General features: G+C 35.4%; 1 protein-coding gene across 5 annotated transcripts in view; it reads right to left on the bottom strand.

Annotated features, from left to right (window-relative positions):
* The window catches only part of TBX15 (T-box transcription factor 15), a 142,170-nt gene that overhangs the window by 7,091 nt on the left and 116,850 nt on the right, over nt 1-18,229 (bottom strand). For all 5 annotated transcript variants that reach the window (XM_051992890.1, XM_051992891.1, XM_051992892.1 and 2 more), the window contains one exon: nt 9,810-9,907. In XM_051992890.1, coding sequence (XP_051848850.1) covers nt 9,810-9,907 — 98 coding nt within the window. The remainder of the gene's footprint in view (nt 1-9,809; nt 9,908-18,229) is intronic.

Here is an 18,229-nt window from a genome sequence, read left to right as displayed (position 1 = left end):
GGGATGAAGGAACATTGCTTATTTATGACCTTTGTTCTACTGGGCATAGCTGGCTAAGGCATCATCAGCATAATAACTGACATGATAATAACAATAGCTAATACTCATGTAGTACTTTACAAATATTAACCCTTTCCCCCTTTCATAACAGCCTAAAAAATAAGAACTATTATTATTATCCCATTTTACAGACAAGAAAACTGAGACTTGGAGGGTTTAAGTGAGAATCACACAGCTAGTTAGTAAGTGTCAGGCAGGATTTCATTACAGGTCTTTCTGACTCTATATTCCATATTCTGGCCATATAGTTCTTCAAATTTTGCATAACTTGTTTTATCTTCTATTCCTCATACCAACTCTGTGAGGGAAAGAATTCGGATATTAATTTCTCTAGTTTAAAGGAAAATTGTTTGGAAGAGAAATTTAGAAGAGCTCAGATGAGTCCTTGTCTTTTCTCTAACCTTTTGGGTTCCCATTTTATAGATGAAGAAACTGAGTCTGAGTAAGGTTGTGTAATTTGTCCAGGACAGGTATCTAATAAGCTTGTGAGGCAAAATTGGCAAAATTCAAACCCAGGGCACCCTGACAGCCAAATCTATTGCACTACCCATTAGGGAACATTATCCCAGTTTACATTCCCAAAGTCTAAAGTATCAGTGAAACTACTCAGGATGCACTTCCCCAAAAGAATTGCTGTGAGTCCCGAATTGTCTCATAAAAGCCTTGTGAATCCATTCTCTCCTCCCTAGCCACTCTCAAAGAAGGCTCTCTAGCCTCAATTCCTTCTGCTGTAAAAGGAAGGAGTTAGATTAGGTAATCTCTAAAGTCCTTTCAGTTTTCTGGTGACTCTAAGCATGGTACAAGAATAATAGGCATATTGATTTCTACAGTACACCTCTCTGACTTCTTTTCTCCATCCCCAGAGATTCTAATTTACTTTGGAAAGGGGAAACACAGAGAGAAAAATCAGGATATCCTGGAAATTCCACTCCCAGTAGATTAGAATCCCCAGGAACCCCCAAACCAACTCCTAATCCCCTTGCGAGCTTCCCTTAATCCTATTTCGGCAGCATGCTGAAGTGAGATGAACATTAAAATTCATGTATAGTATTAACTTGCTCATATATTCAGGGCTAACAGCCAATATAATCAAAAGAAGTACATTTATAATAGTGATCTTGTAAGAAGACAGTAATCCAGAATAATACAAGCATCTCATGAAGACAAGCGAAATTTGTCTGTGAAAACCCTAAATGCCAAACCTGCTGACTTTTGCATCTTTAAATTGATCACTTCCAGATTTCATTATGGAAGTTTTCACATAAAGTTTCCTTTTGTTTTTTTTTTTTTTTTTTTTCGGATTGAAAAACAGCAAGGAAAGGAGGGGACTCCATCTGGGCTGGTAGGAAATAAATTTCCATGTAATTACTTGATTCCATGAGCCAGATACTCCTCTTCTATAATTTGATGGCATCTGTCCCTGAAGAGTGCTGACTCACTGGATGTCCTTGAGAAGCCCTTCATGGGAGTTTATTTAAACAGGTAAAAAGCAAAAAGTACTCTGTGTTCTAAAGATTTGTTGATTCATTCATTCATTCTCTAAAGGTCAACTTGAAACAAGTCTGTAGAAAGATCAGTTGAATGAATGAAGAGAAGTTGAATATATCAATGTCTTCAAATATTTAAAAGACTCTCAAGAGAAAGAGAAATTAAATTTGTTTTGATTGGGCCCAGAAGACATAAGCAGGAAAAATTGTTGGAATGTGCAGAAAGGAAGATTTCAAGAAAATTGCCTAACAGTTAAGGTTATCTAAAAGTGGAATGTATTCCTCGGGAGAGAGTAAGTTCCCCATCAATAGAGGTCTTCAAGCCGAAGATGCATGACCTTTCATAAAAGATGTTTTCAATGAAGTTCCTACATCAGACAAGATGGGTTTTGGAGTTCCTTCCAATTCTGAAATAATATTATTCTCTGAGTTATTAAGTGCCCATTATTCCCATGCAATGATGGAGGCAGAAATCAATTCCAAAAATATTAATAAGTATAATTTTATGCTGTCCAACCAAGAAATCCTATATTTCTCATAAAGTAAATGTGAAATGCTATACTGCTAATGGGAATTGTGTAGTTTCATACTTCAGAAAATTAACTATAAGAACTCTTTCCTATTAAATTCAAGCATTTAAATGTTTCAGGTCCCTTAAAAAAAATTTAAATTTATGAGAGCAATACTTAATTACATGTAGATTAGCTATATTATAGATGGCCTCACCCCCTGCCTATCTAGACGGTCTGGAGACCTTCTCCCACTGCCACCAGCTGGTCCTTCTCTATCTACTGCATTTCTCCATTGTTTTGTTTCTTTCATTCTTCAATTCCCATCTGTTACCTTGTAAAATCACAGCTTTTTCTACAATGGGTTTTATTGTTTCATTGTCATGCTCTAACATTTGCAATTATCTAAGTGAGAAGAGGGAAGAGGAGAAAAAAAGAAATGAATTTTAATGACTATTTTTGAGACTTTCTCCAAATCCTTGATCAGTAGAAACCATGTTAACTACTACCACCACCACCACCCCATATATATTTTCATACTTTATGATAAATGTGTTTGTCAATCAAAAAATGTGTGTGTTATAGAAAGTCATGACATAAAGATAGAGAATAAAAGATTATGCTCTGTTTGGTTTTTTTTTTTTTTGACAATTATATGAGAGGGCATTAAGACATCATAGGCTTAGCTTATTAAAGAAGGCTTACGTATTACAGAACTTCTGTGCAAACTAAATCAGTGAAACTAGAATTCAAAGGAGAGAGAAGAATCCTTAATATCAATGGTAAAAGTTTGAACTCCAAAAGTCTGTAGGGAATTGCTATAAGCTTGTCAGTCTTTAAAAGAACTTGTCAAAGAATAAGACCAAATGTTTTTAGAAGAAAAAATGCAACTATCAACAACCATCTTAAAAATTTATTCAAATAATCAGAGAGATGAGAATCAAAATAACTGACATGCTACTTCACACCCATAAAAATATCAAGTTGCCAAAAATGGAAAAATTCAGTGGTGAACTGTTGGAAAAGAGTACACTAATTCTCTGTTGGCAAATCATTGAATTGGTCCTAACAATTCTGGCAAACAATTTGAAATTATGCAAGAAAATATGCTAAGTCGTACATATCCTGTGACCCAACAATCCCACTACTGGGTTTTATGCTTTGGGGAAGTTAATTACAGCAAGAAAAAAGACCCATATGCACAAAACTATTCATAACAGCATTATTTTAATAACAAAAAGCTGGAAACAAAATATGTTTTCAATGATTTGGGAATAGATGAACCAATTGTGACATATGAATGTAATGGAATAATGAAAATGCCAGATATGAAGATTTTAGAGAAACATAAAAATGCATGAAAAGATGCAGGATAAATATAGTTAAAAAAAAAAAAAAAAGGTAATCTCCACAATGACTATAACATTGTAAATAAATTAAAAACCAAAAGGCAACAAAACTCAGGCTGAACAATAAGTGATGTAGGTCTCAAATTATTAATCCTTAAAGCTTATATTGCTTCTTATAACAACTAGTAAACAACAAAAAGGGAAATGATAATCTATCAATTGAAATTACCTTATAATGTGGTTTTGCTTATCTGTGGGAAGTTTGAGTATTTGTTGGAGAGTGTCTGTTGTATTAAAATAAATATATTCATAAAAAGTTTTTTAAGAAAATTTTGCTTATTTTACAATATTACTATTATCTCCAGACTTCGCCACCATTTTTTTTATCGTTATCCTTCCTATTCTGGAAAAAGCTCTATCCCAAGGTCCCAGTCTCTAAATTAGTGACTCCCTTGCCCAGATTACCATGCATACTTCATTCCTGGCTCAACTCATTTTCTGTACTTCTTTGTTAGCCACTTTGCTCTCCCCCCTCCCCTTCCAGACATGTCATTAAAATGTAAGCCCCTTGAAGATAAGGACTGGGGATGCTGGAAAGTGAGATAGATAATACATGTAAAGAACTTTGTAAATCTTAAAGCACTTTAAATCCCATCATCATCATCACCATCATCATAGTACCAGACCTCCAGTCTGGTGATTATTTCATTTCCTAAGCCTTTTACTGCATTCTTGCTAAACTCAAGAAATGTTTATAGAGCAATAGAGGAGGTATGCTGGTAAACGTTTAACAATCTCTGGGGGAGGGAGTGAAACACATATATTTAAGGTTAATCTGCATTATTAACACTTCCTTAAATTGAGACAATCAACAAAACAATAAATCAAGCTCTTATTTGTAGCATTCACTATTTCCAAGGGTTAAATGCTTAAACTGAAAATTTAACAATTGACTCTGCTCTGGTTTGTACATCCCTGGTACAACTGGCTTATATGAGTGTCCACAGTAGTTAGTATAATATCTGGGAGATAGTAAGTTCTTAATCAATAGATATTAGTGATTGAAAGGAAGTCATTTAGAGTATAAGCAGAGCAAGAAGTAAATAAAGGTGAATTCACTGTTTCAATTCACCAAACAGGTTGGCCAGTGTGTGAATTGTTTGGAAGTCAGAAAAAGTTTCCTATTGACTAGTGATATCCAAAATTGGAATGGGCTACCTCCAGAGGTGGAAAGGGGATGCCTGTTTAGATATGAGTTAGAACAGATTCGGGTATCTCTGCCATCTTTGAGCCTGCCATTTTTCTTACAAACTCTCTTACTTTCTAACCTCTTTTTCCATTTCCCCTATACTACTGTAGATTTAAGAGTAGTTCAACAAACACACACACACACACACACACACACACACACACACACGACTTGTAACATACTTCCAATTTCCAAGGCTTGTGATAGGTACTGGAATTGAACTTTATTTTGTTATCTATACCAATGATCTTACCAATTAGTAAAGAGTTTGCTGAATAGTTTTTTTTCTCCTAAATGATAGAATATCTATTTTTTTCCTCATAATAGACCTAAGGCATGAGGAAAATTTGCTGTTTTAGGCAGGTAGGTATTGGAGTAAACAAAATAATAGAACATTTGACCTGGAATCAGGAAGAACTGAGTTCAAACCTAATCTCAATTATTTACTATCTACAGGGACTTGGGCAGGTACTCAATTAACTTCTATTTGCCTCAGTTCCCTTATCTATAAAATGAGGATAATGATTGCATCTACCTCTTAGAGTTGTTGTGAAGGTCAAATGAAATAACATTTGTCTTTTGTGAACTCCCAAATCACTAAATAAACACTATTATTGTTACTCTTCTTTTTATATAAAAGAAACTAATACAAATAAAGACTAATCAACTCATCTCCATTTAGACAGTGATTGTAGTAAGATAAACGCAGGTAACCTTCCAACAATCCAGTGCAATTTCTTCCAGGCTATATCATCGTGTATATCATTTACTAAAACTTCTGTTTGCATGGAGGAGCATGTCTTCTATTTCTGCTGATAATTTATAGAAGTGAGTTACTAAAATGAAACATTCTGTCAATTTTTAAAAGAGAACAAATGGATAATCATCTCTTAGCTTTTAAGCTCAAAACTAAGTAATGACTGATTTTAAAATCCCTTCATTTATTTGAAATATATCTACTTTATTCTTTAACTGCAAACTATTAATGATACTTTCCATTTCAATCAACAATGAATCAGAGAACATTTGGCACTTGTATGTGCATATCTAGATTTTCCAGGCTGAATAGCTTAGTTTCTTTCAGAACAGAGTCATCCTACTGTCACCAAAATACTTAGGGTCATTGAATCTTAAGCACCTAGGATCACTCCTGTCACCAGTGTCAGATGATAGAAGATGCTAAGAATTTTTGGCCATCTGTTGTCAATGAGACAGCCTGAAAGTCAAAATGGTCCTGGGCCTCTCTGTAGCTCTGTACCAACTAAATGATTCAACGGATTCTTGGTTTTTTTCCTTTACTCATCCTCTTAGTATATATTCCATAATTTCAAGCTCCTTCTGCATTCCTTTGATAATAAGTATTTTTCTCCATTCCTGCTTTCATAAGGAAACCTACCTTAACTTAGAAAGAAAGGTATAACTTTTGTCTTTAACCCTGGAATAAGAGTCTGTGTCTACACTATGGTAGCATCTGGATTAAAAACAAAAAACAAAAAAATGCCTTATTTTCCCCCCTGAGGCATTTCCAAATGTTGAGATAATTGGTGTCAGTTAGGCAAAACATCTGGGTAGCTGAATATTTCCATGTTTATCCAAATGTCCATTATTGTATAGACACAGCTTAATATTTTTTCCTCTACTAAGAAGAAATTGTTAAGCAACCAATTTGCCACTGGTGTTTCCAGTAGAAAACTACTCCTCTGCTTCTGGAGAGACACAGAACAATTTCATACAGAAAAGCAGTTTCTTTCCTCTCTTTTATGAGTGACATTGCCTACAGTTACTGGAACCCTTAGGCTTTAGGGAAAAGGGAGGAGATTGTTGCTGATTTTACGTCCTTTGTTAAAGTCAAGGAACTAAGCCACAGAGTTTTTAATCATGAGAATCTGGATCAAGTTCAGTCTGAAGTTCAAAAATATATTCCAATTAAACTATTTAATAGATTCTTGGCTTTTCCTATTGCTCCATCCCATTACCATGTGTATTCAATAATCCCAGGTTCTTTTTGTTCCCCTGGTAATAAGTGGATTTCAGTGATGACATCATGCTCTAAGAGTTTAGTTTCTTTCAAACCAATATGTTTTCTAAGTGTCTGTAATGTAAATGGTAAAGATAATCAGGTTGGAACATATTACCAGCAATAATTTATACTCAAAAAGTGCAGGAAAAGGCATTACCAAGGATACTTAATAATGGAAAAAAAAAAAAAAAAGATGAATCCAATAAGCAAGAATGGACAACTTTGGTACTACATGAGTACCCCTGAGGTGCTAAAATTAATAAAGGAAGACTTCTGACACATTGAGTAAATCCTTTATAAGTAATTTGCAGAAAGAAATGGATAAGAATAGGTTGAGAACATGTAAAAAAAGTTGAAATCTGCCTTGGAGGAATGTCTATACTAAGAAGGTCATAAATCTATCTAAATCTCTCATTTGATTGTATATCATAAGTGCTCCATTAGCTCATAGATTTAAGAGTTCCATCTCCATTAGTCATTTTAGGCTCATTTATATGATAGTGGATGAATGCAAAGACTTGAGGAAGATAGTATGGAGGGGTGGGGAAGGAGGAATGGACATGACTAAACCCAGCAAATCACTGAATATTGTTTCCCAAAGCTAAGATATTTCTGCCTTGCATTGAAGGCAATATGCCTGCTAAAAATCCTGATGCAGATTGCTACTTCTGTTCTAACTTAGAAAACAACCCTACAAGATAAGAGAAAATAAGTTCACAGTCAGTTTTCAAAAGCTGACAAAAAAAAAAAAACCTGACTTCTAGAAAAACAAATCAATCCTACAAATGTAGACTACCTCTCATTTCTGTGTGGGTTAATCAGAAAACAGATATAAAAGTGGGCAACCAGAGCTAGATTTGATGAGTGAATTTAGCAATCTAAATAACTGTCATCAAAGATCAGTGAATTTAGCAATCTAAATAACTGTCATCAAAGATCAGATTGGAGGGGAAACCTTGAGGATTTTGTCAATTGCCACCATTTTGATCAGTGGTAGTAATCAAATGGTAAATTTAGCTTAATGGATAGGATGGGATGCTCCAGATGCAATCAAATCGATTTCCTCCACTACTCTTGATCTCTTTCATTTCTCTTCCTTTTTCAGTTTTTCTAGAGAAAGAGCAGTCATTATTTCGGCATTTTAAAAATTCTATTAATTCTGAGAATTAATTGTGTTAATTCTGAAAAGGGGCCAATAGACTTCATCAAACTGCCAAAATACAAAAGACAGTTAAGACCCTTTAGACTAGGGCATTGTCAACTGTAGTAAGCAGTTATATGCTGATAAATGTTTAACAACCAACTCTCTAAAAAAAAAAAAAATTGTACACACATTTAAGTTTAATTTGCATTACTGACATTTTTTCTATCACTTTAAGTCTAAGTAATCAACAAAACAATAAAACAAACAACGAAAACTTTGGCTGATTTCTGAGGTGCAAATACACATACTGAAAATTTTAACATTTGACTTTATTGAGTCTGTTTGAGCTGATGCCAGCACACTCTTGATAGTTGGTAACCTTTTAGGATTGCTATTTCATGAGTCTCAAAGCAACTTTTATTTTGATATTATGAGGTTGGGTGAGTGGGGATTCCAGAGAAGCTTGATGCTGATTAGAGGCAGGCCCTGGCTTAAGAATAAAGGAAAATGGGCACACAAGATCTAGTTTACCAATCCTGGCTATAATCTAGACCAGAGGTATCAAGCACTCAGCCCATAGCCCATGCCCCCAGCCTGAAACACTACTGAGTAGGGCTCAAACCAGATTAAAATATAATTGGGAAATATTTAACAAGATAAATTAAAATATAATAATATATAGATTTTTGTTATTCAGTTATTTTTCAGTCATGTCTGATTCTTTGTGACCCCATTTGAGGTTTTCCCAGCAGAGATACTAAAGTAGTTTGACATTTCCTTTTCCAACTCATTTTACAGATGAGAAAATTGAAGCAAACAGGGTTAAGTGACTTGCCTAGGATCACACGTATCTAGTACGTGTCTAAGGCTAGATTTGAACTCAGGAGGATGAGTTTTTCTTGTCTCCAAGCCCAGTACTCTATGCACTATGATGTCATCTAATTGTCCCAAAATATAAATAGCATTACATTTTTGGAAGGTCATCTGATTTTATTTTTTTATTAAGTTTTTTTTTTTTTTCCAAAATATATGCATGGCTAATTTTCAATATTCAGCCTTGCAAAACCTTGTGTTCCAAATTTTTTCCCTCCTTTCTTCCCATCCTCTCCCCTAAATGGCAAGTAATCCAATATATGTTAAACATGTGCAGTTCTTCTATACATATTTCCACAAATATCATAGCATTACATATTAAAGGTACATCATTATATAGCTCCCAAAGATCCTGACATACAGAGTAATGGTTCCCATGTTTTTTTAGTTCAGAATCATGACTCTATATGATAGAATATATGAGTTGGAAAAAGAAGGGCAAGAAAATTCTATTTGAAAGGAAAACAAGGAGAGCATATAGGCTAGCTACATTTGAGGTTTCACTTGAAATATATGCAGCTTATTTTCAGACAGTTCTTTTGGAGGCTCTCCCTGTCTTTCTTTGAGAACAATTTTGTTCCAAATAAAACATAAGGTAAAGAGCAAGAAAGGTAGGGAGTCTCAGTGGGCTAAAACAGTAGACCTAGGGATAGAGAGTCAACATTTATTTTCCATAAGCACTGAGAGATCTTAAACAAATGTTTATACCCATCTCTCTGTGCCCCAAGACCTTTATCTATAAAAAGACCATAGTGATAGTGGAGATAATATTGTAGAAAAATCTATAAGTACCAGTGTTCTGTTGAATGCTTGGGAAGAAAAGTAAGAAAAATATGAAGTAACTATCATTCCACACTGGGGATACTGAGGTAACTTCTGAAGGCTCAGAGTAAGTACTATCTAAGAGAATCAGATCTAAGGGGTTGTTCCCATCCCCCATCCAGCCAAGTGATGACGCTCCAGTTATTTATGTGGTTCCCAGGTTCTCTTCATTTCATAGCCATCAGCACAATCCCATGACTCAGCTGGAGGCCAGATGTCCCAACTCAGATTTTGTGCCTCGTCCCTTCCCTGCCCCCATCCTGTCCCTAGCCAGTGACCATTATCCAGTGGCTTACCTTGCTGTTTCTGCATCGTGGTGAAATCCTCAAAGGTGAGTGTGCGCACAGGTGGTCTCCAGAAAGCATATGTTTCCATAATGGCCTCCAGTCCAGTCCTAAGGAACAAGAAAAAAGCCAGGTGAAGAAGACATAAATAAAGCCAAGAAATGCATTGAGTTGGACAGAAAGGACAGGCCTAACTTCTCTCACCTGGCAAATGGCAGTGCATTTCTTACTGTTGAGAGATCACCTCCACCAGAGTAAATTAACCTAGAAGTACAATGTGCTGATGTTGTCAGCTTACAGAAATTTAAAAAAAGGAATTTTCCCAGTTCGAGTCCATCTATAAACCAATCCAAGACCCTGATGCTATTTCATTCTGACTTTCTTACAAGTCATATCACCAGCTAGATAAGAAAGACAAGAAAGCATTAAACATCTTGGTCTTTATCTTGCTTCTAAATCTTCCAGTGACATTGATGGTAATATTGAATAAATATTATTGAATAAATGCCTAATCTTCTCTTTACCTCTATTTGAAATCCAAAAATAGCAAGAGCTTTCTTCTTCCTGCCTTAATATCTACCAATCGTGTATGACTGTCCCAGAGGGCAAAGCAGGTGTCTTTAGAACATCAATGGCTTAAAAGAGTTAATAGAGGAACAAATACAGGCAATATGGATTTCAGGCACAGGAGCCCCAGAAATGGGAGCAATCTCCAGATGACTGATTCTGCTTACAGTCTAGCCCTCATAGCCAACATTAGGGGAAGCCAATTTATATATATATCTATATATATATATATTATATATATATATATATATATTATATATATATATATATATGCAAATACATATATATCTATATACATACAAATACATATATATCTATATACATACAAATACATATATATCTATATACATACAAATACATATATATCTATATACATACAAATACATATCTATCTATATACATACAAATACATATATATATATCTATCTATATACATACAAATACATATATATATATATATATACATACAAATACATATATATATATATATCTGGAGAAGGGGCCAAACATCTCCAACAACTGCAGCGCACAAGACATGCAAATTAGCCTAATAAAGATGCTACCTTTTAAAGGTAGACAGGATTCAGCATGTGCAGGAAATTCAAATTACCACCAACCCCTTGACCATCATTTTCTCTCTTATCCTAATGGAAATAAGCCAAGACCGTGAACCCAAGAACCCTGAGAATAGCAATGCTTCAAGCTCTGCACCATCAACCATCATCCTAGGAAGCAACCCCTCTAAAAATGTGCTAGGCAACTGCTTCTAAAGATATTCAGGCACAGCTTCTGAAGACCTATAAGTGAAAGGTCTTACTACCCAAGTTCTTTATGGCAGAGGTCATTAGCCATCAATTGATACATAATCAGAAAGTAAAGAAGCATCACCATCAGTTTTTCCACTGTACCCTAAGGACCATGAGAATTTTCCATCTGAATTGCATCTAAAATCTTCCATTTGGGTTGCATCCTCATTAGTCAATCATTCAGTAGATGAATATTTTTTAAGTGGCCACCATGTGCCAGATACTATACTAAGCACTAGAAATATAAGAAAAGTTAAAAAAAAAAAAAAAACCAGTCCCTGTCCTCAAAGTAATCATAGTCACATGAAGAAGATAGCATACAAACAACTTAGAATGCAAACAGGACACAGGATAAGGGGGAAAGAGTCAACAAAAGAAAAACAATAGAATTAAGGCCAAAAAAACTTCTTGACAAGAGGACCTGTCTTTTCAATTTGTAATTCCAGTGCTTTGCAAATAGTAAATACATAATAACTTCTTTATTCATTCAGCTAACAAAGCATATACAAATTGTCAATAATGAAGGAAGGCCAGCAAAGGAAAGATAAACACATTAAGGGCATGATCAATAGATTTTCCTGTTTCAGTTAGAAGAGGAAGCCTGAATCCAATGCCTTCTGAATGTATCCAGAATCAAATAAACAATATCACCAAGCTATTATGAACCTAGTGTGATGTTTAACATCGAATATGCTTTGAGAGTGCAAAGAGAAGTGAAATGGTTATTGTCCTTGAGGGATTTAAGGTTTATGGGAAAGACAACACATACATAGATATATATAATATCGTGCTTTGAAGTTTGCAGAGCTAAGGTATATGTAAATAGATAAAAGTGGATGGAGGTGAACCACTAAGAAAGAGATAGGGAGATTAGCAAAGCTCTCATGTAGATGGCAATGCTTGAGCTGAGAACTGATAGAAGTGAAACATTTAGAGGATGACCATCTTAGAATAGAATCAGTCAGTGGAAAAGCAGAGAAATCTGAAATACTTTCAAAGCCAAATATAATTCTTCCTAATACTTTTCCAAACCATTAGGATCAAGGAATTAAATTGTTGGACTTCTCTGAATTCTAAAGATTCGAACACCTTTAGGGCAGTTCTTTTTAGACAATTTGCTTCTAGATCTGGCTAAAATGAGAATCTTTCCAGTTTGGAGGGGAGATTCTCATCTCTCTAAAACACATTTGAAAAATGCATTAATTCAGAAGTAATTAGATTTTCTAACAGGCAATCTCTTGCTGAAGCTTCCTCTCTTCAAAAGGGGATTTGGAATTAGAGAGGCAAATTAAATCTCGAACAAAGTCTCTGGGTTGGGGTCTTCTGTGATTCTTAGACAAGGACTTTGTTTTTTTTTTCTTTTTTTCCTAAACTTTGTTATCTCTCCAATACCTAGCATAAAATAATCATTTCATGGACATCTGAATGGTGCAGTGGATAAAGCCTTGTACCTAGAGGTACAATTCAAAACTAGCCTCAGACATTTATTAGTTGTGTGGTCCTGGCAAGTCACTTAACCCTGTTTGCCTCCGTTTTCCCATCTGTAAAATAAGCTGGAGAAGGAAATGGCAAATCATTTTTGCCAAGAAAACACAAAATGGGGTCAGGAAAAGGTGGACATGACTGTAAATAAAGGCATTTCATATCTGTTTGTTTTCATTGTATATGTCTGTATTTGTTTACATGTCACATTATACCATAACAAAAGTTTGGGGTTTTACCATTTTAATATCCCCAGTGTTTAGCATAGTTTCTGGCACATTATGCATATTTAATTAATATTTATTGATTGACCAAAAGAAGTTCATAGAGCATACAGTGCTATACTATGGACTGGTTGAGGGTGACTATGATTCCTTTTTCTGAAACAAAAAAGGTTTCTCTTCTTTTCTGAGATTGGATCTATACTGTTTGATCTCAGAGTACTCCATCTTCTCCAGATGGTTCATTTCCAGGCATCCTAGTATAATGGAAAGAGTTTTGGTCTTGGAAATCAACAGAACCCTAACTCTGATATTAACTCACTCTATATATTCATAGAGACATGACAAGTCACTTCATCGCTCTGAGCCTCAGTTTCTTCATCTATAAAATAGGAAAAAGAATATGTATGTGTACTTTTACAAGATTGTCTGAGGATCAAATGAGCTGAGTTGTACAAAGCAGTCTGTAAAAGTGTAATGGATAGGGTAGCTATTGTTATTATTCCAATTATATTCAGCCTGTGCTGAACATGAGAGTAAAGCTAGAGATATGTTACAAGTGCAAATAAGTATCTTTTCCATGAAAGGAGCTTCTTTCCCCTTTCCTTAGGTTTCTAACATGCTAATTGGCTTTTTGTGTTAGAAAATGTTTTCTTTGTACAGCTAATTTGCTTTATCAGTTAACTTTCTAATGTCATCCCTGGCATCTAGGAAGCTTTAAATATACAAGGGCTGACAAATCCAACCTTTATTTTAAGAAAAGGTTCTGAGGGGAAGGTATTGCCTAGTGTTTATTAGCTGTTAATCTGTTAAAAGTCAAAACAGAAGACCTCTTCACATGATCAACCCACATTAACGCTGAATATATCACGTACAACAATTTGGTAGAGAGAGTGAGAGGTCATAAGCAAGACCCAGTAGACAGAAAGGCATAGAAGATTTAGACCTAGTCCCTCAGAAACTAAATTTGGATCTTGGATTGAGCACCATAACAATAGCTTGTGATTCTCTTTGAAGGCATTAAAGACTCATTGCAAATAGCAGGAATTTCATCTAGACTGCCTCCATCCCCATTCTTCTTTAACAACACACACACACACACACACACACACACACACACACACACACACTTCTACCACTACTACTACTACCACCATTATTCCAGAGGACTGCTGATGAAACATATTATCCATCTCCTGACCAAAACTTACATTTTGGACATAACCAATTGCTTGAATGTATGTCTGTGTGTGTGTGTGTGTGTGTGTGTGTGTGTGTGTGTATCAAGAAGTTTTTTTAACTGACTTAAATTTTAATTTAATTGAAAAAATAAGATAAAATGAAATAAATGAACATAAATAATCCTAACACATACCAATGAGGGTGGTAAGGTATGAGAGTTGGGATATTTGTTTCCTCTAAAGGTCCTTTTTTAATTCCACAATCCAAATAAGAAAGACTGTAAGAAGATCTTATATTTTACATGGACAAAAATAGAGTAGCAGCATAGCAGGATGAATAGAGAACTGATCTCACGATAAAAAATAACTGGGTTCAAGGCAGCTAAATGATGCAGTAGATAGAACATCAGCCCTGAAGTCAGGAGGACCTGAGTTCAAACATGGCTTCAGACACTTAACACTTCCTAGATGTGTAAACCTGTGCAAATCACTTAAGCCCAATTGCCTCAGCAAAAAATAATAATAATAATAATAATAATAATAACTGAAATCAAGCTCCATCTCTGACTTTCTGGCTGTGTGACTCCAGGTAAGTTAATTAGTCAGTGTATCAGGCAACTCCTTAAGGGTCTAAGTTACAAAGGAAGCACTGGGTAGAAAATTCTTTAGGGGGGCTGGCGAAGTGGATAGAGCACCAGCCCTGAAGTCAGAAGGACTTGAGTGTGTGTGTGTGTGTGTGTGTGTGTGTGTGTGTATAAAATGACCTGTGTTCCCTTAGGCAAGGCATGACTTCCTAGGTCCTCAGTTTCCTCATCTGTAAAATGAGGGGACTAGACTAAAGGGTCTCTGAAGTTCTTTAGCATTCTAAATCTAAGGATAATGAAATCCTATCCTATAGCAGACAAGACATTTCTGGTAAGTGCGCTAACAAATATACTTAAATAACTAATTCTGTAGACAAAAATAATCATTTAGCCCAGACTCAAAATGTAGCCAAAAGATGGAATTGGCAAATTACAGTTTGGAATTAGAAAGAGAACTTGGAGATCATGTAGTCTGCACTCCCACCCATTGTAGGAATCTCCTCTGCAGCATTTCTCACAGACAGTATTCCAAAGCAGTGCTTCCTGCACCATGGGATAGCTCTGACTCTTAGAAAGCTCTTGTTGTTGTTAAGCCAAAATCTCCCTATTTATTCTTTCCCCTTATTCAAAGCAATATTACGTAGGGAAAAGGAGTTCATATAATGACGGTGAAGCAACTTTGAAAGTCATTTCATTTCTTTTGAGCCTCAATTTCCATATTGATAAAATAGGCATTACAGCACTTGAATTTCCTTTCTCACCAGTTATTAAGGGGAAAGCCCTTCATAAACCTTAAAATGCAACACAACACAAACTAAAATTTTTATTTTGTTATGCACCACTTATTTTATTTCTGCTTTTAGAAAGGTCTCTCCCCAAATCTCTTTATATAACAGCTCTTTGGATATTTGAAGCTTATTATCATGTACATTTTTCCTTGCTCTTTTCTTCTCCGGTAAAGATTCCTCCAACAATGCTGAGTGGTTTTCAAATGTTTCTTTATTCTGACCTCTTTCTAGTTATTAAATATTTCTTTAAAATGTGCCATATCCAGAACTGTAAGCAATATTCCCTAGTCTGACCCAAGGAGAATATAATTGGATCTTTATCTCCAATGACAATAATAATTTACTATTCTCCAAAAATAAAGCTCATCCATTTACAGATTAAAATAAGCAACTAATCCAATTACAAGTTGATGGGAAATATGAGAAGTGACAGGATATGCATTGCCCTTAAAGGCAATTGTTAAGTATCTACTAAGTGCCAGGGACTATGCCAACTTTGCCAAACTACTTTAAAAATAAAGCAAAAAAACATCATCATTAAGGAGCTTTTGATCTAAACTCTGCTTAGAGTTTAAATAAAAACATAGTAGACTCTTTACTGGATTGTGTTTAGCTTCTTTGTAATGATTGTCTTTCCAGTATCAATGAGTCCTCCCAAGTAGTACTCCACATGAAGCTTTGTATGTAGAAGAAAGTCAAATTACTACAATTAAATGAATGACTGGTAGAATATTCTACCCTCAGATTACTACTGCATGTTTACTGATGGTCAACAGTGGGAGAGAAAACCAAATAGAATTCTAAAAATATGGCAAGATAACTGCTACTTAGAAGCTGGGAAATCAATATTACCTCTGTCTGTCACCTTTCTACTTAACATAAAACATTAAGACACCTTTCCCATTACTGTTTGGGAAAAATAGGAAGAGTAAAAATCCCCAAATCCCTGAAGGATATTCCTAGTAAACTTCTCCAGTCAAAAAAAAAAAAAAAAACCAACAACCTAGAAATACCAGATTTGATCACAGATATAGTTTTCCAATCCAATAATCTGTCTCTGATAGCAACACCACAGGCATTTGAGAAAGAACATGATTGCTCAAAAACTTTGTGTTTGTAATTACTCCCAACTCTACCTTTAATCTATTCATGGACCTATCTACTCCAAGTCCTTTTTAAACTCGTCTATATTTTCCTACAATGTCATAGCTTTGATTTTATGTATCACATGTTTTTTTTACTCATCAGCTTCTTAAACTATGGTTTAAGATCCCATATAGACTCTCATAATTGAATATGGGTGTCATAAAATTATGGTTTATTATCATGTTTGATTTGCATACCTATTTTATATATTTACATACCTGGGGGTGTGGAAAAATTTCTTAGGCAAAATGGTATCACAAGTAGAGAAAGTTTAAGAAGATATAGTTCATTCCACAGTGCCTGTTTGTCCCAAAAGTACCTCTTTCTGAATTCAGACAGATTTCCCTAGTTTTAACATGCCGGGAGCCAGAGACCTCTTTTTGTATTCATCCTGTCCACATCACTCATGCTTTCATAAACTTCAAACATATATCCTCCTCAGTCTTTGCTGTTCCTAACTGGATGGAAACCAGTTCAGAATTAAGACATCAGGGAACTAAAAAAAAGAACCCACAAACTTTTACTAGGGCTATGGGAATTTTTTTTTATCTGAACCCCTCTTCTTTGATTCAGGGGTACCTGTGAGTTTCAGATCTCTTTCAGTGTTAGCTCTTTTGTCTATGAGGATGCGTATCCTCAACAAATATCCAAATGAGCATCATCCATTGCCATCTTTGCTCTTTCTGACCTTGCCCTTTATCTTAGGAGTCATTGCTACCTCTGCCTTAATATACTGTTACTTTGAATAGTTCTTCCAGGGCAGAGCCTGTATTCTGGCTTTTTGACTAGCTCCTCAATATACCTACTTTTAGCTCTATAAAGTTTTAGTGCAGAATCATATGTAAAGTGATTCCATTGTCTAAAAAGTGAAAGGGGTGGGGGAAGAAACTCTTTAAGCTGTCCCAGGTATCTGTGTGCCACTAACACTTTCCACATGCTGAACTGCTCTGGGCCTGCTGAATGCTATCAGTGAAGCTTCTATGGAGGAAGATGGTCAAATTGGCAAGTATCTCCCTTTTCCCATCTCCCTTTTACTTCCCCCTCCTCGAACCAGTGATAAAAAACATCAGTTCAATTCCTCCATAATCACCATTTCTTCTCTGCTTAGTACTCCAATTCTCTTCACTATGGATTCTCCAAAATACTCCTGGCTAAGCAAAGTAGAAACTTCTTAGCATGTGGCAAGGGAGGGAGAAAGAATAAAAAGAGACAAGGGGCCCCTCATTTGCAAACTGGTAATGCCTCAGAATCAACTATTTTGGGAAAACAGCCAGCCTATAAGGGATTGCCTTCCAACCAACTCATTCCAAAAGAATGGTGGGGGCATCCCTTTGGTGTTCAGTAAAACGTTCAATAACTAGAACAATATTCATAATCCCACCAGGCATCACATTAACGTGCAACTTCTGCTTTCAATTTGGTTCAGGAATGGGGATTGCCTTAATTCTTTTCTTTTTCATTCTATTTACTCTCTTTTTCCTATTTACCATTCAAATACCTGATTTCATAACTCTACACTGGTTCTTTCCTCTCCTCCTCAGTCAATTTCCTGATGCCATGGGTGATATAGGGAGCCTGAGCTAGGGAGAGACAAGGCCATTTTTCATTCCACAAGAAAAGAGGTCAAATGGGAGATAACTTGAGAAAGCCCTTTACT

This window comes from Antechinus flavipes, chromosome 4 (assembly GCF_016432865.1).
Source record: "Antechinus flavipes isolate AdamAnt ecotype Samford, QLD, Australia chromosome 4, AdamAnt_v2, whole genome shotgun sequence".
In the NCBI taxonomy this organism is placed as follows: Eukaryota; Metazoa; Chordata; class Mammalia; order Dasyuromorphia; family Dasyuridae; genus Antechinus; species Antechinus flavipes.
The sequence above is the reverse complement of the archived record's forward strand: the minus strand, read 5'-3'. Positions and strand labels throughout refer to the sequence as shown.